At 36.1% G+C, this 24,882-nt stretch overlaps 1 protein-coding gene across 4 annotated transcripts in view; it reads right to left on the bottom strand.

Moving 5' to 3' along the window:
* Positions 1 to 24,882, bottom strand: part of STXBP4 (syntaxin binding protein 4) — a 180,713-nt gene that overhangs the window by 126,088 nt on the left and 29,743 nt on the right. For 3 of the 4 annotated variants that reach the window (XM_027087100.1, XM_027087102.1, XM_027087101.1), the window contains 4 exons: positions 22,402 to 22,508; positions 22,008 to 22,227; positions 20,618 to 20,696; positions 15,071 to 15,165 (listed from right to left, as the gene is read on the bottom strand). In XM_027087100.1, coding sequence (XP_026942901.1) covers positions 15,071 to 15,165; positions 20,618 to 20,696; positions 22,008 to 22,227; positions 22,402 to 22,508 — 501 coding nt within the window. The remainder of the gene's footprint in view (positions 1 to 15,070; positions 15,166 to 20,617; positions 20,697 to 22,007; positions 22,228 to 22,401; positions 22,509 to 24,882) is intronic. The other variant, XM_027087103.1, reaches the window with a different exon arrangement.

The following is a 24,882-nucleotide window of genomic DNA, read 5'->3' as shown; positions in this document are numbered from 1 at the left end:
CTTGTTGCGCAGCACAAGCTCCAGACGCACAGGCTCAGTAGTTGTGGCTCATGGGCCTAGTTGCTCTGCGGCATGTGGGATCTTCCCAGACCAGGGCTCGAACCTGTGTCCCCTGCATTGGCAGGCAGACTCTCAACCACTGCACTACCAGGGAAGCCCCAATGTGACTTTTTATTAATAACAGATATACTGAGATAAAATTCACAAAAAAGTTCACTGTTTTAGTGTACAGTTAAGTGGCTTTTAGTACATTCACATAGTTGTACATCAATCACCTAATTCTAGAAAATTTTCATCACCTCTAAAAGAAACCCCATACCCATTAGCAGTCACTTGCTATTTTTCCCTATCCCACCAGCCCCAGTCAACCACTAATCTATTTTCTGTCTATATGGATTTGACTATTCTGGGCAGTTCATATAAATAGAATCATGTAACTCTTTGTGCCTAGCTCCTTTCACTTAGCTTAATGTTTCAACGTTTGTTTATGTTATAGCATATATCAGAACTTCATTCCTTTTACAGTCCAATAATAGTCCACTGTATGTATGTACTACATTTTGTTTATCTTTCTTAAGTTAAAAAAGGGGAATCAAGAATAAAATTAGGAACAAGATATTATTATAAAAATACTAGGTAGAAAATAAATTAGAAACTCAGTGGTTATGTGACTGAAATAGCAGGTGACTGCAAAGAAAGACCGTGAATTAGAAAAAAACAATGCATCACTAAAGCTAAAATACTGGGCAATAAGAAGCATATAAGTTCGGTAGAGGCTAATCAGAGTTAAAGTATTATAAGCACCTTGTATATTTGAAAGAAGGGTAAAGATTCTGATTAACTTTAGACTAAGTTAAAGATGAATGTTAAATTTTTAGGGTAATCCTTAAAAGATTAGCAAGAGAAGGTACAATTCCTAAATAAGATGGGGGAGAAAAAAAATAAAATGCAAAAACCACCAACCAAAAAATCAAACATAATCAAACGAAAAAAATACAGTAAACATGGGGTAATAAAGGGGATTAAAAACAAGAACAAAGAAAAAAAAATTTAAATAAGATGGCAGAAAGAACTCAAAATGCATTATAATTAGACTAAATATAAAGAATGTGGAGCAATGGGAACTCTTGCATAAGACTAGTAGGAATGAAAATTGGTAGAATTACTTTAGAAAACAATACACCAATCGAACAATTATTTTCTGAGCATATACTATGAGCCAAACATTTTTCCAGGAGATGAAAAAACAGGAGGAAAATTCTAACAATACTTAAGTTAGGTTGAAGATAAATAAACTCTTTGACCTTATTAATATTTTAGTAATCAACTTTTAAAAAGCATATAAATGATACTCAACATTTGGAATAGAGTTACCTCTTGGGGAAAGAGATATATACAATCAAGAAGAAAGACACAGGCAATGTCAAAGATTCTCATTCTTAGCTGGGTGGTGGAGTATATGTGTATTTGTTTTATTAATCTTTAAACTCTACACATAAAATATAATCATTCTTGCATATGATTAATATTCTCATATAAAGAAATAAAATAGAAATATTTTAAAAAGAAATAAAAACAGGGACTTCCCGGGTGGCGCAGTGGTTAAGAATCCGCCTGCCAATGCAGGGGACACGGGTTCGAGCCCTGGTCCAGGAAGATCCCACATGCCGTGGAGCAACTAAGCCTGTGTGCCACAATTACTGAGCCTGCACTCTAGAGCCCATGAGCCACAACTACTGAGCCCATGTGCCACAACTACTGAAGTCTGTGTGCCTAGAGTCCGTGCTCTGCAACAAGAGAAAACACCACAATGAGAAGCCCGTGCACCACAATGAAGAGTAGCCCCCACTCACTGCAATTTGAGAAAGCTTGCATGCAGCAGCAAAGACCCAACACAGCCAAAAATAAATAAATAAATAAATAAAAATAAAGCTTCCTTTAAAAAAAAGAAATAAAAACAATTTTACAAAAATAATGCAAACAAAAGACCTATAATAGAAGGTACTCAATATACAGTGATTCTTATTGTATTAAGTAATAATAAAATTGCAAAATGCAGTTAACTACTGTGTAAATTTTTCCTGAGTTAAACTTAGTAACAGATGGAAGTTTTGTTGAAAGAAAAATTTACAAGAATACAGCATGTCAGTGAGGTAAGCTCATAAATTTAAATTGAAAGTAATTTGATGGGAGATGAAGATGGCAGAGTAAGAGGACATGGAGCTCACCTTTCCCCACAAACACATAAAAAATACATCGACATATAGAAAAATTCTCATGGAAAACTAACTGGAAACTGGTAGAAGGACTCCTGTACAGCCAAGGCTGAAAGAAAGATATGCCATTCCTGTATAGAACGGGAAGAAAAGTGATTGGGTTGGGACCTGTGTCCATGGGAGGGAACTCAGAGGAAAGGGGGGATCACATGGATGGACATTCATCCTGGAGTGTGAGTGGGATGAGCCACAGACTGGGCGTCCCAGTCCTGGGGTGCTATGCAAAGGAGACAAGCTCCCTTGGCCACTTGGAGAACTGCTGGAACAGACAGAAAGGCTGGAGAAGCCTAGACTCCACTCATGAGGAGTGGGTGGGTGCTAGCCTGCTCCCAGGCAGGGTGGAGAGAGGTCTGCCCTAGCAGCTGCCACCTTGATATGCTCCCCAGTCCAAGCAAAGAGAACACCCCACTCACTCTCTGCCACAGCATGGCACTGGATCTAGGGCACCCAGGACCTGGGAGAAGACTTCACTTAGGGATGCAGAGGCAACCTGGGGGAGCGGGGTGTAGCCCAGATAGGGCAACGGTAGCCATTGTTGGTGCTTACTCAAGAGATGCCCCAGAAGCAGCCCAGATTTCTTATAGCAGCGTGGTGGCCAGATTTCCTGTGACTGCCTTGCTAAGTTTGCCAGCCCAAGCTGAGCAAACACTCCAGCCCCACTAACTCCATGCTACCGTACAACACTAGATCTCAGGTGATCACAGCCAGGGAAAAGATGCGACCACGGATTGCATCTGAACGAAGCTGTAGATGCCTACACAGGCAGAGTATCAGACCTCTGTGAGCACACAGGCCCCACTTGCTTCAGGACTCCCCTCCTTTGGGACAAAGGCCCCAGTGCAGGGAGAAGGAAAAACACATACTTAAAGGGAACAGAGCCAGCTCTAGCCTGACCCTCAGGGATTCTACTCCAGCAACTTGGGAGCAAATCTTGCCCCTGACAGGGTGATGACAGCCAATGAGCAGAGAAGTCCCACCTCACACCCTGCACAGACTTTAGCTCCTCCATCACCAGCCACAGGCCCTACCAAGGTGACAGCTGCCAGCACACCCTGAGGAAAGATGTGACTGGCATCCACATCAAATCCAGCCCTTCCATTAAAGGCACTGGGAACATGCAGTCAGCACAGCGATGCTCTCAAATAAGAACATGCCCTCAAGACCACAATGGATAACTGTTTCACCAAAATTCCTAGAGACAGAGAAAGTTAACTAAAATGAAAAGGCATAGGAACTACTCTTAATTGAAAGAGTAAGAGAAAACCCCTTAAAAAATAAATAATGAAACAGAAATAAATAATTTACCAGATAAAGAGTTCAAAACATTGCTAACGGGACTTCCCTGGTGGCCCAGGGGTTAAGAATCCGCCTGCCAATGCAGGGGACACGGGTTCGAGCCCTGGTCCGGGAGGATCCCACATGCCACGGAGCAACTAAGCCCATGTGCCACAACTACTGAGCCTGTGCTCTAGAGCCCACGAGCCACAACTAAAAAAAAAAAAAAAAAAAAAAACAAAACATTGCTAACTAAATTAGGGAAAAGAATCGATCTAAACACAGATCATCTTAACAGGAACTAGAAAATATAAAAAAGACCCAATTGAGGGAATTCCCTGGTGGTCCAGGGGTTACAACTCTATGCTTTCACTGCCAAGGGCACAGGTTCTATCCCTGGTGTGGGAACTAAGATCCCACAAGCTGCATGTCTTGGCCAAAAAAGAAAAGAGACCCAATCGAAAATAGATAATTAAATATCTGAAATAAAAAACACCCTGAACACCCTAGAAGGAACAAATGGCAAACTAAATGACACAGAAGAACGCATGCATGATCTGGAAGATAAAATAATGGAAATTATCCAATCAGAACAGCAGTCAGAAAGGCAAATAAAAAAAAAAAAGTAAAAGTAACATATGGCATCTCTGGGATACCATGAAATGTACCAATATTCACATTATAGGAGCTCCAGAAGGAGAAGATGAAGAGGAAGGGTATTGAAAATGTATTTGAAGAAATTATGGCTGTAAAATTTCCCAAACTAAAAGAAGGAAACAGATATCTAGGCACAAGAGGCACAGAGATTTGAAAACAAGATGAACCCAAAGACACCCACACTAAAATATATCATAATTAAAACAACAAAAGTTAAAGAGAGAATTCTAAAAGCAGCAAGAGAAAAAGAAAGAGTCATAAAGAAGGAAATCCCCATAAGGCTATCAGTTGATCTCCCTGTAGAAACGCTGCAGGCCAGAAGGGAGTGGCATGATATATTCAAAGTGCTGAAAGGGAAAACTCTGCAACCTAGGAGACCCTACGGAGCAATATTATCATTTAGAACAGAAGGAGAAAGAACTTTTCAGACAAGCAAAAACTAAAAGAATTCAGCAATACCAGATCTACCCTAAAATAAATCCTGAAGGATCTTTTCTAAATGGAAGTGAAGTAAGAATCTATAGGAAAGGGTAAATCCCACTAGAAAGGACAGATATATACTAAGGATTGAAGATTACTTAAATAAGTAGGTTAAAAGACAAAAAATTGTAAAAGAAACTCTGACTACAATAAACAGTTAAGGGATAAGCATTAAGATGTAAAATATGACATCAAAAACACAAAATACAGGGGAGGGGAGTAAAAAATGTATATCTTTTAGAATGTGTTTGAACTGAAATGACTATCAGTTTAAATGAAGTACATATAATTATGGATCAACATATATGAACCCCATTGTAACCAGAAATCAAAAATTTACAAAAGATATACAAAAAATAAAAAGAAAGGAAACCAAGCATACTACTAAAGAAAATCATCAAACCACAGTGGGAGAAACAAAAAGAAGAAATGAACAGAGAAGAACTACAAAAACAACTGGAAAACAAGTAATAAGATGGCAACAAGTACTTACCTATCAATAATTACTGTAAATGTCAGGGGAATAAACACTCCAATCAAAAGACATAGGGTGGGGACTTCTCTGGTGGCTCAGTGGTTAACAATCTGCCTGCCAATGCAGGGTACATGGGTTCGAGCCCTGGTCCAGGAAGATCCCACATGCTGTGGAGCAACTAATCCCATGTGCCACAACTACTGAGCTTGTGCTCTAGAAACCATGAGCCACAACTACTGAGCCTGTGCATCACAACTACTGGAGCCCATGCTCCACAACAAGAGAAGCCACTGCAATGAGAAGCCCACGCATTGCAATGAAGAGTAGCTACTCGCTGCAACTAGAGAGTGCCCGCATGCAGCAATGAAGACCCAACACAGCCATAAATAAATAAATAAATTTATTTTTTTTAAAAAGGGCATAGGGTGGCTGATTGGATTAAAAAAAAAAAACCCTTCAATATGTTGCCTACCAAAAGACACACTTCAGGGCTAAAGAGACATACAGACTGAAAGTGAGGGGATGAAAGAAAGCTATTTCATGTAAATGAAAATGACAAGAAAGTGGGGTAACAATATGTGTATCAGACAAAATAGACTTTAAAACAAAGGCTATAACAAAAGACAAACAAGGACATTATATAATAATAAAGGGATCAATATAAGAGGAGAATATTACACTCATTAACATAAGCACCTTATAACAGGAGGACCTAAATATATAAAGCAAATACTAACAGACATAAAGGGAGAAACTGACAATAATACAATAACAGTAGGAGACTTTAACACCCCACTGACATCAATGGACAAATCATGCAGACAGAAAATCAATATGGCAATAAGGTCTTAAATGACACAATAGAGTTGGATATAATCAATGTCTACTGCATACCCCCCCAAAAGCAGAATACACATTCTTTTCAAGCACACAAGAAATGTTCTCTATGATAGACCACATACTGGAACACAAAACAAGTCCCAACAAATTTAGAGGTAAAAATTATATCAAACACCTTTTCTGACCACAATGATCTGAAACTAGGAATCAACCACAGAAAGAAAAAAAAAAGTGAAAAGAACAAACACGTGGAGAGTAAACAACCTGCTATTAAAAAAACCAATGGATCAATGATGTAATCAAAGAAGAAATCAGAAAATACCTTGAGACAAATAAAAATGAAAACACAACTTTACAAAATCTTTGGGATGTAGAAAAAGCAGTTCTAAGAAGGAAGTTCATAGTGATACAGGCCTTCCTCAAGAAACAAGAAAAATCTCAAATAAACAACCTAACCTACCACCTTCAAGAATTGGAAAAAGAATAAACAAAGCCAAAGTCAGAAGAAGGAAGGAAATAATAAAGATCACAGAGGAAATAAAATAGAGATCAAAAAGACAATAGAAAAGGTCAATAAAACCAAGAGCTGGTTTTTTAAAAGGATAAACAAAATTGACAAACCTCTATCGAGGCACCAAGAAGAAAAGAGAGGACCCAAATAAACAAATTAAGAAATCAAAGAGGGGTAATAACAACTGATATCACAGAAATACAAAAAATCATAAGAGAATACTATGTACAGTTATATGCCAACAAATTGGACAACCTAGAAGAAATGGACAAATTTCTAGAAACATACATCCTGCCAAGACTGAGTCAAGAAGAAACAGACAATTTGAATGAACAATCACTAGAAGTGAAATAGAATCTGAAATAAAATAACTCCCTGCAAACAAGTCCAGGACCAAGAAGTTTCACTAGGGAATTCTACCAAAACATATAAAGAACTTATACCTATCCTTCTCAAACTATTCCAAAAAAATTGAAGAGGAGGGAGCACTGCCACATTCATCCTAGGAGGCCACCATTACCCTGATACCAAAACCAGACAAAGACGCCACAAGAAAAAGAAAATTACGTGCCAATATCTTTGATGACTATAGATGCAAAAGTCCTCAAAAATATATTAGCAAACCGAATCCAGCAATACATAGAAAGGATTATACACCATGATTAAGTTGGATTCATTCCAGGGGCACAAGGATGGTTCGACATATGCAAATCAATCAATGTGATACATCACATTAACAAAAGGAAAGACAAAAACCACATGATCATCTCAAAAGATGCAGAAAAAGCATTTGACAAAATACAACATGCATTCATGATAAAAACTCTTGCCAAAGTGGGAATAGAGGGAACATACCTGAACATAATACAGGCTATTTACAAGAAACACACAGCCAACATAATACTCACTGGTGAAAAGCTGTAGGCCTTCCCACTAAATTCAGGAACACGACAAGAATGCCCATTCTCACCACTTCTACTTAACATAGTATTAAAAGTCTTAGCCACAGCTATCAGACCAGAAAAAGAAATAAAGATTATCCAAATTGAAAGTGAAAAGGTAAAACTGTCACTATTTGCAGATGACATGATACTCCATAGTGAGAGCCCTAAAGTCTCCACAGAAAACTATTAGAACTAATAAATGATTTCAACGAGGTAGCAGGATACAAGATTAATATACATAATTCTGCTGTGGTCTAAAAACTAATAATGAAATATCAGACACAGAAAGTAAAAAAACAACCCTCTTTAAAATCACATCAAAAATAATAAAATACCTAGGAATAAACCTAACCAAGGAGGTGAAAGACATATACTCTGAAAATGATAAAACAATGATGAAGGAAATTGAAGCTGATATAAAGAACTGGAAATGTATCCTGTGCTCTTGGATTGGAAGAATTAATATTGTTAAAATGGCCATTCTATCCAAAGCAATCTACAAATTTAATTCAATCTTTATGAAAATACCAGAACATTTTTTACAGAGCTAGAACAAACAATCATAAAATTCATATGGAACCATGAAAGACCCCAAACTGCCAAAATGACCTTGCAAAAAAAGAACAAAGCTGAAGGTATAACTCGTCCAGACATCAGACTATACTAAAAAGCTACAGTAATCAAAACAGTGTGGTACTGACACAAAAGCAGAACATATATCAATGATATAGAACAGACAACCCAGAAATAAACCCACGCAATTATGGTCAATTAATCTACAAAAAAGGAGACAACAATACACAATGGAGAAAAGACCATCTCTTCAATAAGTGGTGCTGGGAAAACTGGACAGTCACATGTAAAACAATGAGATTAGAACATTCCATCACACCATATACAAAAATAAACTCAAAATGGTTTAATGACCTAAATGTAAGAACAGAAATCATAAAACTCCTAGAAGAGAACATACGCAGAACACTCTTTGACATAAATTATAATAGCAATATTCTTTTAGATCAGTATCCTAAGGCAAAAGAAATAAAAGCAAAAATAAAAACATGAAACAAACTTAAAAGCTTTTGTACAGCAAAGGAAATGATCAACAAAATGAAAAAAACAATGTATGGAATGGGAGAAAATATTTGCAAATAATGCAACTGAAAAGGGGTTAATATCTGAAAGATACAAAAAGCTCACAAACTCAATATCGAAAAACAAACAACCCAATCAAAAAATGGGCAGAACACCTGAACAGACACTTCTCCAAAGAAGACATACAGATGGCCAACAGGCACATGAAAAGATACTCAGCAATACTAATTATAAGAGAAATGAAAATCAAAACAATGAGATATGTCCTCACTCCTGTCAGAATGGCTATCATCAAAAAGGCCTACAAATAACAAATGTTGTCAAGGATATGGAGAAAAGGGAAACCCATTTACACTGTTGAAAGTAATGTAAATTGGTGCAGCCACTGTGGAAAACAGTAAGAAAGTTCCTAAAAAAACTAAAAATAGAACTACCATATGATCCAGAAATTCCACTCCTGGGTATCTATCTGGAAAAAATGAAAATGCTAAATGGAAAAGATACATGCACCCCAATGTTCGTAGCAGCTCTATTTATAATAGCCAGGACATGCAAGAAACCCAAGTGCCCATCAAGAGATGACTGGATTGACTGTTTGCAGATGACATGATACTATACATAGAGAATCCTAAAGATGCTACCAGAAAACTACTAGAGCTAATCAATGAATTTCATAAAGTAGCAAGATTAAAAATTAATGCACAGAAATCTCTTGCATTCCTATATATTAATGATGAAAAATCTGAGAGAGAAATTAAGGAAACACACTCCCATTTACTATTGCAACAAAAAGAATAAAATACCTAGGAATAAACCTACCCAAGGAGACAAAAGACCTGTATGCAGAAAACTATAAGACACTGATGAAAGAAATTAAAGATGATACAAACAGATGGAGAGATATACCATGTTCTTGGATTGGAAGAATCAATATTGTGAAAATGACTATACTACCCAAAGCAATCTACAGATTCAATGCAATCCGTATCAAACTACCAATGACATTCTTCACAGAACTAGAACAAAAAATTTCACAATATGTATGGAAACACAAAAGACCCCGAACAGCCAAAGCAATCTTGAGAAAGAAAAACAGAGCTGGAGGCATCAGGCTCCTGGACTTTGGACTACACTGCAAAGCTACAGTCATCAAGACAGTATGGTACTGGCACAAAAACAGAAATATAGATCAATGGAACAGGATAGAAAGCCCAGAGGTAAACCCACACACATATGGTCACCTTATCTTTGATAAAGGAGGAAAGAATATACAGTGGAGAAAAGACAGCCTCTTCAATAAGTGGTGCTGGGAAAACTGGACAGCTACATGTAAAAGAATGAAACTAGAACACTCCCTAACACCATACACAAAAATAAACTCAAAATGGATTAAAGACCTAAATGTAAGGCCAGACACTATCAAACTCTTAGAGGAAAGCACAGGCAGAACACTCTATGATACAAATCATAGCAAGATCCTTTTTGACCCACCTCCTAGAGAAATGGAAATAAAAACAAAAATAAACAAATAGGACCTAATGAAACCTAAAAGCTTTTGCACAGCAAAGGAAACCATAAACAAGACAAAAAGACAACCCTCAGAATGGGAGAAAATATTTGCAAATGAAGCAACTGACAAAGGATTAATCTCCAAAATATACAAGCAGCCCATGCAGCTCAATATCAAAAAAACAAACAACCCAATCCAAAAATGGGCAGAAGACCTCAACAGACATTTCTCCCAAGAAGATATACAGATTGCCAACAAACACATGAAAGGATGCTCAACAGCACTGATCATCAGAGAAATGCAAATCAAAGCTACAGTAAGGTATCACCTCACACCAGTCAGAAAGGCCATTATCAAAAAATCTACAAACAATAAATGCTGGAGAGGCTGTGGAGAAAAGGGAACCCACTGCACTGTTGGTGGGAATGTAAATTGATACAGCCACTATGGAGAACAGTATGGAGGTTCCTTAAAAAACTAAAAATAGAGCTAACATATGATCCAGCAATCCCACTACTGGGCATATTCCCTGAGAAAACCGTAATTCAAAAAGAGTCATGTACCACAATGTTCATTGCAGCACTATTTACAATAACCAGGACATGGAAGCAACCTAAATGTCCATCGACAGATGAATGGACAAAGAAGATGTGGCACATATATACAATGGAATATTACTCAGCCATAAAAAATGAAATTGAGTTATTTGTAGTGAGGTGGAATCTGTTATACAGAGTGAAGTAAGTCAGAAAGAGAAAAACAAATACCATATGCTAACACATATATATAGAATCTAAAAAAAAAAAAAGGTTCTGAAGAACCTAGAGGCAGGACAGGAATAAAGATGCAGACATAGAGAATGGACTTAGGGACACGGGGAGGGGGAAGGGTAAGTTGGGACGAAGTGAGAGAGTGGCATCGACATATATACACTACCAAATGTAAAATAGATAGTTAGTGGGAAGCAGCTGCATAGCAAAGGGAGATCAGCTCTGTGCTTTGTGACCACCTAGAGGGGTGGGATAGGGAGGGTGGGAGGGAGTCGGAAGAGGGAGCAGATATGGTGATATAAGTATACGTATAGCTGATTCACTTTGTTATACAGCAGAAACTAACACAACAATGTAAAGCAATTATACTCCTATAAAGATGTTAAAAATAAAATAAGAAGAGATGACTGGATTAAGAAGATGTGTGTTTGTGTGATTGTGTGTGTGAACGTATATATAATGGAATACTACTCAGCCATAAAAAAGAATGAAATTCTGCCATTTGCAGCAACATGGATTGACCTAGAGAATATGTTTAGTGAAATAAGTCAAAGACAAATATTATGTGATATCACTTACATGTGCAATGTAAAACACAGTACAAATGAATGTACGTGCAAAACAGAAACAGAGTCACAGGTGTAGAAAACAAACTTATGGTTACCAAAGAAGAGTGGGGGGGCGGGGGTAGGGACAAATTTAAGGTATGGGATTAATAGATATAAACTACTATATATACAATAGATAAGCAACAAAGATTTACTGTACAGCACAAGGAATTATAGCCATTATCTTCTAATAACCTATAATGGAGTATAACCTGCAAAAATACTGAATCAGTATGCTGTACACCTGAAACTAATATAATACTGTAAATTGACTATACTTCGATAAAAATAATAAATTGGAGGTAATTTATTTTTGATTAAAAATAGTTTCCAATAATTTCTTGTATAACTAATGTCATGTTTTCACCGTAAACAAAAATGCAACTTTGTTAATTGGACAAATAAATGTCCTTAACTTTTTCTGATATCTAAATGATGAATCTAAAAAATGTCACTTCCTTATAATATTAGTCACCTACTTCCCAACCTAATACAACGAACACCTCATTAACTGTATTCAGACATTGGGTATATCATTGCTCACTACAGCTTTCTTCAAATGTTATATAAATGGCAAGAGGTAAAGTAAATATCAGCGAAATGGCACCTGTATCCCAAAGCATCTTTCTCAGATACAAAAACATAGATAGCGAGAAGGTGCAGTAATTCTTCTTCTTCAAGCCAACTAAAAGAAAAATCCCGGGCTTCCCTGGTGGCACAGTGGTTGAGAGTCCACCTGCAGATGCGGGGGACACGGGTTCATGCCCCGGTCCGGGAGGATCTCGCATGCCGCGGAGCGGCTGGGCCCGTGAGCCATGGCCACTGGGCCTGCGCGTCCGGAACCTGTGCTCCGCAAGGGGAGAGGCCACAGCAGTGAGAGGCCCGCGTACCGCAAAAAAAAAAAAAAAAAAAATTCCTATTTGCTATGTTTACCATACCTACTTATAAGTTTAACAGTGGGATCAAAGGAGACACATAGTATTAGTTCAGTGCTAGAAATTATTTTCCAGTATATACTGATACAAAATTGTCTACCTCGACTACTAAAACATGAAAGATTTCATGAAGTCAATGCCCCACAAACATACATCTTGAAGGTAATTTCCTTCATCAAATTCTAACCTCTTAGCCTTTCTTAAAAATTGTACTGTGTTAGCTAATGACTTAATAACCACATAATCAGTCAATACCTTTTCCTTGTGAAACCTTTTATATCACCAATTTCCTAGATACTATATGCAATATACTTATAAGCGATAAAGTAAAAAAATGTAATTTTATTACATTTTAAATACTTGAACATATTGGCCTTATCTATTACTAAATAGGAAATGTGTTAAAAATGTAATGGACAATAAAGTTGAATTTGTCTACAAAGTAGCAACTAAAATAGAAGGATCTATTTCAAATTAAAATGATACAGATATTATTACATTAATATGTAACTATTCAAAAAAGTAAGAGTAGCTTAGGAAATGTATGGGCAGATAGAAGCTAATACGGATTTTAGAAAAAAAAAATTTATTAAGTGAAATTTAGTTTCAAACTCTGAAAAACAGAGAATGCTCTACTAAATATAGTCACTAAAAATATTTAGAATAAAAGCAGGGAAGCTGAATTTACACAGAATGTAGGTTTCCTTTGCTGTAAAACTGCCATTTTTTCCTACAAAAATCAATTTGCTAAGGCTCAAAGGAGGACCAAAAGTGGAATACTCAATGTGCAAGCAACTCATATTTCTCAGAATCAATATAAATTTAGATGATTTTCATATCTCTAAGAAAATTAATCAGATTTTTAAAATATCATGTGCTAGGGAAATTTAAACTGAGTCAAAGAATAATGACTGCCAGGTAAAGTCATTAGCTGAATAGTTTTCTCCTTATCCAGAGGAATGGTTAGCATTAAATCTTGGATGTTCTGAAATATATATTACAGCAATATCATTAAAAAACAGTAATTATTCATTTTTAGATATTAATAGATAGGTTTTTAAACCTCAAACATTCTATTTTTTGAAAATGTTATTATTAACTGATTGTAAAACTTGCTATTATCCAGAACTTACATTTCAGCCACAAATAAAAAGAGAGTAAAACATAGGGAAAGATACCCAGGATTTCGAAGATATGAAGGAGACATCTCAAGTACCTAATTAATAAGAATTTTATAGAGTACAAACCAGGTGTTTAAATGGTGGTAGGTACACAGAGATTGTAAGCCTTGACTTACTGATAAAACAAAACACAGAAGATTACAGGGTACTGCAAAATAATGTTCAGTGCTACAGATGTGCAAAATATGGCAATATTGGCCTGAACTATAAAAGTTAGCAAGGAGCTGTACAAAGGAGTTGGAATTGAGTCAGAATTTGAACAAAGAGTAAGATTCAAACTGGCACTGAAAAGGGTATTACTATAGGACCATGCAAAGGTCTGAATATGTGAATGAATGGTAATGCATATTTATTCTAGCTATGCATTCTCATACTGTTCCTAAAAGTGTAAAAAATCATTATCCAGGGCTGCCCTGGTGGCGCAGTGGTTGAGAGTCCGCCTGCCGATGCAGGGGACACGGGTTCGTGCCCCGGTCCAGGAAGATCCCACATGCCACGGAGCGGCTGTGCCCGTGAGCCATGGCCACTGAGCCTGCGCGTCCGGAGCCTGTGCTCCGCAACGGGAGAGGCCACAACAGTGAGAGGCCCGCGTACCGAAAAAAAAAAAAAAATATTATCCACAAAAACTGATAGGAAAGTAGAGGCTGTGAACCTTCGGCATTATATCCATTTTCATATTAAAAAGAAATCACACATTTTTGCTGTCATCTTCCAGGTATCCTAAGAGGAAAAGTTTTAAAATCATTTTCTGCTTATAATTTTTCTTTCTCTCTTTTTTTTTTTTTTTTTTTTTTGGTGTTTTCGGGCCTCTCTCTGGCGTCTCCTGTTGGGGAGCACAGGATCCGGACGCGCAGGCTCAGCGGCCATGGCTCACGGGCCCAGCCGTTTCGCGTCATGTGGGATCCTCCCGGACTGGGGCACGAACCCGCGTCCCCTGCATCAGCAGGCGGACTCTCAACCACTGCGCCACCAGGGAAGCCCCCTAATTTTTCTTTTTTAATCATCTTATGTTTCTTTTATATACAGAAACTCTCAATATAATACTATTTGGTACATTGCTACCATCTTCTTTATATCTAGTAGGCTTCTATTTTGTTAAGATTTAGTTTCCCTTCACTTTTTAAACAATTGAGTAATAGAGTATTATTTCCTTGCACTTATTGCCATTACATATTTGAAGTTTACTACACTTTGTCGTAATTTATCCCATGTTTCCTTTGATTCTATATTGTAAAACGTCACATTTGTCTCATTCCTACACAGGAGGAAACTGATTAATTTGAAGGTCAATTTAGTTACAAAAGGTTTTATTTCTATTTTGTACTAATGAACCACCATGAACTGCCCAAATTAAACATGAATTAAACAGTTTAAACCCAAACTGCCATTCATTTAACTGTAAATAGATAACTCTTCAAGAAACTAATGGCTCCAATCCCTTATCCTCTCAAAGAATGAGAATATTTCCTTGCTCTTGTTTTATGGAAGAAAAATGAAAATTTCAAGTATTTACCATTTCTAGTTTCTCTACTTTAAGGCGAACAGAGGGATTTAGGGAAATCTTCTTTCCTTGTGGTCCATAATTATCAGTCAAGGCAGGGGCAATATCTACGAGACAACAGGGTACACATTAATTGGAAATTTAATTGGAATAGAATTTTTCATTTGACAGGATGTGTTCTGGGCTCCTGAGGTTCAGAAAGAATTCTGGCTAATCAGTTACCAGTTTTCACTTTTGTTTTCATGGTTTTTTGTTCTTTAAATCTAAAATGTATTATATAAACCAGTTTCACTTAAGCCTTAAAAGACATGATATAAAAAGAGTGGCCAATTATGCATTAAGTCCCACAGAAATATTAATACAACAAACATACATCCCACCAGTTACCTTGTCATCACAACAGCTTACTAATTGCAAAATGAAAAGTCTTTTTTTCTTCCAAAATAAGCAAAATCATATTAGAAAATTTAAAAGGTCATGATTTTTCTCTGGCAAAAGTGGTTTTGCTACATGAGTTCTGGAGGTACTATGGAAAAACTCACAAATGCAAACTGTTTCAAGTTTGCACATAAAGTATGATATAGGCTCAGAACTTCTTGAACTAAAAATCCTATTTCTTATTTTACAGAAGTTATATTCCAAGTAGCATAAATGGATTCTCAAGAGTTGAGTGTCATACACCTCTCACCCATTCTCTAATGCCTTCTCAGTCTACCCTTATTATTTAGACGAGCTTTGTCCTTGTTGCATGAGTAAAAAACAGGTGTTACAAGGGACTAGAACTTGAAAAATTATTTGCCTTAATATGCCAAAGTTTCTCAAGCAAATTCCTGCAATTCATGTCAATCCTTATATCTAAATTGTCACCATTCTAAATACACTTTTAAATGGTATTTTACTAGTTCTACATAGAAACAAGAGGAAGAGAAAAAACTTTTTAAAATGTCACATTTTTATGCAGCGTTTTAATTTTTTTTTATTTCTCAGAGCATCTGTCTCTAAGTACAAAATGATTTGCATTCTCTTTCTTAAGAACATAAGAAGTGCATAGGAAAATAAATAGTCTTCCTCTAAACCTTTAACGCTTCCTTAACATTCTATGTAAAATCTTGAATATAGCTTATAGGTGTCAAGATCATGAAAAAAAAAATGGTTACTGACTTTTAGCTTTAAATGGAAGTCAAACCTAGAGAAAGACTGATTTTAGTATAATAAAATTTTTACAATTTTGACATAAGCAACAAAGACGCCTTAGTTGCTGTGATACCTAATTGTTGGCCAAGGGCTAAAAATACATTATATATATAAAATTCTTTTCCTCTTAAGAGAAATTTTGTGCCAAACCTAAAGTGTAGCATAAAATATCAGCATGGAGTGAAGTGATTTGGAAGCCCAAAGAGCGGGTAAGTCAAACCTTATCTTTCATTTTTAGGGTTTGGACATGTGAGGCTTGACAACGACTTTCAGTCTGGTGCCTGACCTATCATTAAGGCACAGTAACACAAGGTGGACCCAAGCTAACCTAATTATGATCTCAGACCAAGACTAACCCTGGGTGTGAATTACTCAATTCAAGTGTGTGTGGAAGGCATAGAGAGAAGACAAAAGAGAGGGAGGGATAGGGACTCACACCAAGGCGTGGGTTCTCACTTATGTTTTCCTACATCTAAGCATAAAAATTTGCTATGTGCAGCAGTGGAAATAACAGATTAACTCTTATTTATGCTTACTTTTAGCCAGGCATTACACTAAGTACTTTATATATATAAGCTCATTTAATCTTTACAATAACCACAGTGACACAGGTGTTATTATTTCCAACCCAAGAATGATGAGACTAAGGCCCAAAAGGGTAAAGAAACTAGCCCAAGATCATACAACTAGTAGGTGACCATGTTAGGATTCTAATCTCTTATGACCCCTGAAGACAATTTCTTAAATGTGTCAATATCTTTCATCATCAGTTTTCTCATCTGTAAAGTAGGAAGAATAAAACAGATCACCTTACAGGAATTGTAAAGGTAAATTAAAAATCATAGAAAACTACTATGAAAACTATAAAGTAGCGTTAATAGTAACACAGACACACAGAGATTTAATAGGAGATTTAATGTAAACTTATAATAATCCCCCATTTAACAATATGCAATCATGGCTTAACAAAACCTCACTTTCTTCTAGCCAAACTTCCCCTAAATCTTTACATTTGAGCCAAAACCTTAGGAGGATGTGGACATAAATCCAGCAGGCTTTGGTAATTCAAGGTAACTTGACCTGAAAAGCTCTCCCACAGACAGTTTTCCTCATTTGCCAGTGTCCTCTCTCACTTTCAGCCTTGGGCTCTTTATTTGCTCCTCTCTGGGAGGGGGTGAGAATTTTCAAAGTATGGCTTATTATTCCCTTGGCTCTTCTCTTCCTATTCCTCTTTTTAGGAGCAGAAGAAAGGAAATGTTTTATAAGGGTAGGATCAATACCATTTAGTTAATACCATGAACCCTCACCATGGATATTTTTCCCCATCACTAGTTTGTTTTCAGTTTTAAAAGCCTTATTGCAGGAGAATTAAGGCTTGTGTGGTGGTAAAGTTAATGATCGTATTCCTTCACGTAGTAATTCTTTACTGATTTCCTTAGGAATGTCGTTAGCATGTTTTTAGCTCACTCACAAACTCACGCATTATTCAGCGTATGGCAGTAGTAAACAACTCTGGATTCTGAAATAAGAAATTTATATAACAGAATAGTTTTGAAAAACATACTCAAGTATAATGTGAATTTTAAACATTCTAACCAGTTTTACACTTTGGAATGCTTCTGAGATGAGAACAGGGGTAGACTTGCCTCATTAAGTTTATTTTTGTTGAGGTTAACATTAAAACTCATTTATGTTTTTTAATAAATACCAGCTGGCTGAAGGAGTCTAGATGTGATGGTTAAGGATCTAATTTGGGAACAATCTATAATTAACTACTTATAACAGACAAATCACAAGGTATATAAGTTACCTAGAGATAATTTAGAGTTGACTTTGCTTTGTTTTTCTCCCCAGAAACATCTGGGCTACTACATTTATGTGGAAGAAAATGGTACTGAGTCAATTCCATTTCTACTCTAGAAAAATGTTCCATTTTAATTGCATTTTAATATTTACATACAGTTAACTCACTCAAATATGTTTTTCACTAAATTATTTTTCTATTACAAAATCTAGCATCATTTCTTATAGTCACTGATGTAAATTTACCTCAGTTTGTTCATTACTACAGGATCTCCTTGCTCTAATCACATTTGCCTCCTAGGGTCACCTGACATGTAGCTTGACCTTACTTCTTCGCATTTGATGATGATGCCTCCTTCACTTAGGATGATCTGTTACCTTCATCCATCTGTTGATGTTTATCACTTCTTTCAAGATCCAGATGATGTCTGACTTTTGCCAAGAAATTTTTTTTCTCTATTGATTTCTGCATATTTTGTGACAAATTCTTTACTATGTACTAGCTTCTGGGGTAGAGGGGGAGGATGCAAAATTGAATTAAAGGACAGAAGCTTTCACTTCTGCTCTAAAAAACATGCCCTGGAATATTATCTGAGCTATACTCTAAACTTCAGTTTCCGTAATATTAATAATAATGACAGCAAAATGTACTGAGCATATTCTATGCACCAATTACAAAATGCTTGACATACATAATCTTGTTTAATACTCATAACAAACCCATGAGGAAATTATTTCAATATAATAAGCTAATTCAGCCAATAAGTTGGGAGCAAAGATCTGAATCTCTACGTTTGCATTCAGAGCCTGGTGACTAACCACTGTGTTTTCCCTATATCACACTCAGGTCACTTACTACTTCTTCCCTTAATCTACTTTGCTCATGTCTTTACACATCTTGTGCAAATGTGTTATTTGTCCATAAGACATATACTTCTTAGAGTACCAAAACCACCCACCCCCTGCTCTAGTCAACACAGAACACTGCAAATAGTCGAGTATTTATTCAATAAAATAATCACACACGCACACACATAAATAAACACACACATATATGTGCTTTCTAATCTGAATAATGAAGGTTTTTAATCCCATATTTTGTTTCACAATATACTATTAAGTATCTCATGGAAAAAAAAATCCCAGTTCCTTCATATTTTCTACCGAACTATGACGCACATGACATACTCAGTAAATACTTACTGAGTAAATAAATTGGCTAAAAGAGGCATCAAGAGAATGAAAATTAATTATGTAAAGGAAATAATACTAATAAAGTTTATAAGGGTCAACAAATTCCACTAAGTAAAAAGGCACATAATTGACAGCTAAAGATTTTTCCTAACCCACTGGTAAATATTGCTCCAAATCAGAGAAACTACTATGGAATTCACTATAAATTCCTGTTAAGTATAGGAGCTATGTGCTATGGTCTGAATGTTTGTGTCCACCCGAAATTCATATGTTGAAATTCCAACCTCCGGAGTTGAGGCCTTTGGGAGGTGCTTAGAGCATGAAGGTGGAGCCCTCACGAATGGGATTAGTGTTATTACAAAAGAGGTCCCACAGTGCTTCTAAGACCTTTCCACCATGTGAGGACACAATAAGAAGCCTGCAACCACAAGGAAGCTCTCACCCAGACCATGCTGGCACCATGATCCTGGACTTCCAGCCTCCAGAACTGTGAGAAAAGTTTGTTATTTATAAGCCACCCATTCTGTGGTATTTTGTTAGAGTAACCCACACAGACTAAGACACTATATAATTTCTGCTAACTCTTTCTTATTTTGCAGTTTTGATCTACACAATGCTATTAAAAATTAAAGTATACAAGTAACAATTTGCTTTATAATTTAGACATGTAATTAACTCTTCCTTTCAATAAGTATAGTTTTTTTTGTTTGTTTGTTTTTATTGTTGTTCCCTTTAACTTTTGGAGATAATATAAGGGAAGGAATTTTTTCTTGATATTTGAGCCTACAAACACTTTACAGATTGATAAAAATCCTTTTTTTATGGGTAGCTTACACAATTAATCCTTTACTGTTTTGAAAAGTCAATAAATCATTTCATGCTAATTAAGAACCAGTAATACTGAATTCACAATACTGATGTTCTTTCGAATTTATATCTATATAATCTCTTCTAAGAAAAACAAAACATACTTCTTTTCTTAAGCTATGCTCCCTTCTATAATTTCTCTGAAAGGTGCATTTAATATACCTCACGAGGATTTCACTAAAAGGGCAAGGCATCCTAATCTTGAGTTATAGAAGAGTTTTCATTATTTGGTTTCAACAGTTCATTGATTATTACAGCTTCATAGACACTGCAATGATAATGCATCTTTTAAAATTTCAACCCTTTGTTCAGGAAAATTTCCAATAAAAGTCATAATCTAACAGGGACCGCTGCACAATGGATTCATTTTGCTCTTTTATTCAATGAAGGAAAAAGGCATAATGCACCCTTCTTTAAAGTCTTTTAAGTCACATTATGTACTCCTCATTGAGAGAGTAATTGAGAAAAATAACAGGAAAGAGGAATTAAATGTGCATTTACCTGTATTAGGCATATCTGTAGGGCTGTTGTCTGAAGAAGTAATTGGAATCTGTTCTGTTTTCTTGTATCCAGTTTTTATCTATGAAAGAAAATGAGGAAGGTGAAATGTCATTTTCTAAAGTAGGTCAAAAACCACATGAGAAGCTCACGTTAACATAAAAAGAATGATTAAAGAGATTAAAGCAATAGTCCCCCAAATATAAAACCTTTAAAATTTTGGTATATTCATCTTCAAACACAGCAATTCAGAATGAAAGTAACAACTGCTCTCAGCTCTACCATACCCAAGGACAACAAAATATAAGGCTATGCACTGTGTCTCTGAAAAGGTATTATAACCCCAAATGAGAAAGTATAAAGGGCTAAGAGAAAATCTTAAACTCTGTATCTGATTAGCATGGGCCTGAAACTGAAATTACTTTTGATGAATTTTATTGCACTGACTAAAAGCCTACCTGATTTTCAAGTTTGTTTTATAGGGTATACACTCTATTTTATAACTCATTATTTATGGCACCGTTGCAATTAGTAATTACAGTCATCCCTTCATATCTGCCATTTCTGTATATGCAAATTCAACCAACAATGGATTAAAACTGTTTTTTAAAAACTCTAAGAAGTTTCAAAAAGCAAAACTTGAATTTGCCACATTGGCAACTATTTACATAGCATTTACATTGTATTTATTTACAACTATTTACATAGCATTTACATTGTATTAGGTATTATAAGTAATCTAGAGATGATTTAAAGTATATGGGGAGGCTGTGCATAGGTTAAATGCAAATACTACACCATTTTATATAAGAGACTTGAGCAGCCTCAGATTTTGGTATCTGCTGTCGGGGTGTGGGGAGGTTATCCTGGAGCCAATCCCTCCACAGATGATGAGGGATGACTGTAATTGTATCGATTTTGATGTGGGAACTCCCCCTTTTGTGTGATTCTAGGGTGAACTATTGATATATTCCAGCATACACACATGAGGGAACAAAATCCACCTACACTGTACAGGAAAGAGCTGAGCAACAGAAAGGAAGATTGCCTGTCTTCAGTCAAGCAGAAAACAGAAAAAAATAATGAACAGAACCATATTAGAGACTATCTGAAAATAAATATAACTTTCCATATCATAGTTTTGAGTGATATCTAGGCATATCTTTGTGATGCCATTCCTGATCATGATTTTCTGGACAAACAATATATTGACTTGAAAAACTGTATTTATTGACAGCATAGCATAAAATCTTAAACAAAGAAAAGATCTTTCAAGGAAATACCAATCTGTTAACAAACTATATTACCAAAATTATAGTTCTATATGTATATGACAAACATAATGACACATAGGGGATCTGTGGACTACATAAATAGAAAAATTTAAGATTACCTGATTTATCTTAAAAGAAGATAAAATGGCATCTGTAGATTTGGGAGTCGATGAGGTCTTTGGAATTAGTATTTCAGGGGAAGAAGAAAGAAGACTAAATTTTGAGGCTTGAGGTCCATATTCTCCTGTAGCTTGTAAAAGGGATGAACACGATGGATTTTCTAAATGACTGCTGTGAGATTTCTGTCTTATGAATGCTATCTCCCAAGCAGATTCTGACCTAGCATTAAAAAGAAATCACTTTATGGATATAGTACTATTGAATTCTAAGATAATGTTTCATATATTATCAAAAAATACTCCTTTTGGGTCTAAAGTACTAGGACAACTTAAATTTCTATTTTTAGGGAGACATGCTAAATGACTCATTCTATCTTACAGATAGAATAGTTACCTCAACTTGGCTCTGGTAATTATGCTTTTTGCTTCTTCAAATGATACACCAATCATAGACTCCTTGTTTATTGAGACAAGTTGATCTCCTGGCTTCAAACGTCCATCCTAACAAAAATAGTAACATTTGTAAAGAAACTGATTAAGGTGTTTCTTAAAAAGTTAATTGATGCAATTAAAGCAAAGCACAGTTTTAGTAAAGAATGACTTAAAGAAAAGAGTAAAAAGAAAATTTTAGACAGAGAACCTCAACAGCAAAATGGTTTGATTAAAGTCTGGTTTGGTAATATATATGAATGAAATGGAAATGTTCAAGTACTCCTTGAATAAACTTTCAGCCTAAGGAATCCTGAATATATGAAGACATAGTCTGGTACACTAGGAAAGAGGCCTGTTTTAAAAGGTCAGTTGTATGAGACAAACACAGCTCTGAATGTGATAAAGTAGGCTAAATAATTCTGGTATATTTCAGAATATAAGCCTCATTCACTTCAGTTTCTGAGCATTCCTTTATCTTTCATCCCACCAAACACTGAGTTATTCCACAGTTAGAATTTTTAAAAATTCAGTCAAGGATCTTAATTATATTGATTCTACCCACATTTCTGTTCATGGTGAAACATCTTCTTCACTGGACCTGCTGCCCCTCCTGTGACTCAGGCCCAGTTGGTTGGACAGGTAGCTTTATTCACATCCTACTAATAACGACCAATTCTAATTGGCTGCCTGGCATTGTCTTTGTCAAGTCCTGGCTCTGCCTATAACTAGCCTAACTGAATAAGACAAAAAACAAAAGTTACAAAATTTAATGTACATGTTAGGCAAGTTTTCTCAGTCTTCATTTGCCTTTTCTTTTTTTTTTTTTTTTTTTTTTTGCGGTAAGCGGGCCTCTCACTGCCGCGGCCTCTCCCCTTACGGAGCACAGGCTCTGGACGCGCAGGCTCAGCGGCCATGGCTCACGGGCCCAGCCGCTCCGCGGCATGTGGGATCCTCCTGGATCGGGGCACGAACCCGCATCCCCTGCATCGGCAGGCGGACTCTCAACCACTGCGCCACCAGGGAAGCCCTGCCTGTTCTTTTAATTCAAACTGGAAAAGAAGAATGAGCTCTCTTAATTTTCAGCTCTTAAGATGCTTCTCCATTTATCATTAGTACAAACACAGAAAGCATTATTTCTATAACTAGGGAAGAAGCTTATATGGTTAGAAAGCATTTTCACCCTTGATGGTATTTAAGTAAATTCCACAAATTCAAGGAAAGATCTTTTAAAAAGTCTTATCTACTATGTATAAAATAAGTTTTAATTAATAGGATTAACCAGGGAAAAGAGATGGTGAAGATAAGGGGATGGAAGGAAGTAAAGAAGAAACATATTACCATCAAGGAGGTAGCAGGATAAAGACACAGAGATGAGAAGCAACATATAGTGTGCAGGGGACTATAGCCTTCAACACAGTGTTCAATTAAAAAGTGTGAGCCAGAAATCATGAGAAATGAGGATGGGGAAGTAGGAAGAGTTCAGGTATCTGCAGGCCTTTAACCCCAAGCTATCCCTGGGATAGCTTCTGCACTTACTGTTTTTGTTTTCATACTGTAAACATTACCTAAGTATTATTTCCCACACTTCCTTGATGAAAAGAATCAACTGGAGTTATAAAAAAGGTCCATGTTATGAGACCCCTCTGTTTGAAAGTCTGATACAATATTGATATATCCCTGAATAACTGATCTTTGGTCTGAACTGCATTATATGTAATAAACGTATATAATATATAATAATGGTGATTTATGGTTACTTTACTTTTAAATAACAATATTTTTTTTAAAAAAGACCTTTACTGGGCTTCCCTGTTGGCGCAGTGGTTGAGAGTCTGCCTGCTGATGCAGGGGACATGGGTTCGTGCCCTGGTCCGGGAAGATCCCGCATGCCATGGAGCGGCTGGGCTCGTGAGCCATGGCCGCTGAGCCTGCGCGTCCGGAGCCTGTGCTCCGCAACAGGAGAGGCCACGACAGTGAGAGGCTGGCGTACAGCAAAAAAAAAAAAAAAAAAGGACCTTTACTATTATCTCTCACACTGAATACTGAGTATAGAGGAAAGCAAAATAAATATAAAATATTTATCAAGAATTTTTATGGGAACATGTTATTTCAAATATTGTGTAATGAAAGATATTATAATCTAAATGCATAATGACCCTATGACCCTTCTGAAATATAAACATAAAAAAATCCAAAAAGGCAATTTGATTTTAAAATATATAAAATTTGAAAACTAATTTGGATTTTATAGGTATGTGATTAAACATAATTAGCAAAGTCAGAGAACACACAATTGCTATATTCACAAGTGATTTTTTTTTTCTCCTTCCATTTGATAGATGTATGGGGAATAAAACACAGTAGTAATGCTAGAAAAGGCTAAGCAATATGGAGGAAGTATCTACCATATGGATCCTAAATATTCAGTAAAATGAAAGAGCTG

Source organism: Aethalodelphis obliquidens, unplaced genomic scaffold (genome assembly GCF_003676395.1).
Source record: "Aethalodelphis obliquidens isolate GAN/ISIS:26980383/991018 unplaced genomic scaffold, ASM367639v1 scaffold58, whole genome shotgun sequence".
Lineage (NCBI taxonomy): Eukaryota > Metazoa > Chordata > Mammalia > Artiodactyla > Delphinidae > Aethalodelphis > Aethalodelphis obliquidens.
The sequence above is the reverse complement of the archived record's forward strand: the minus strand, read 5'-3'. Positions and strand labels throughout refer to the sequence as shown.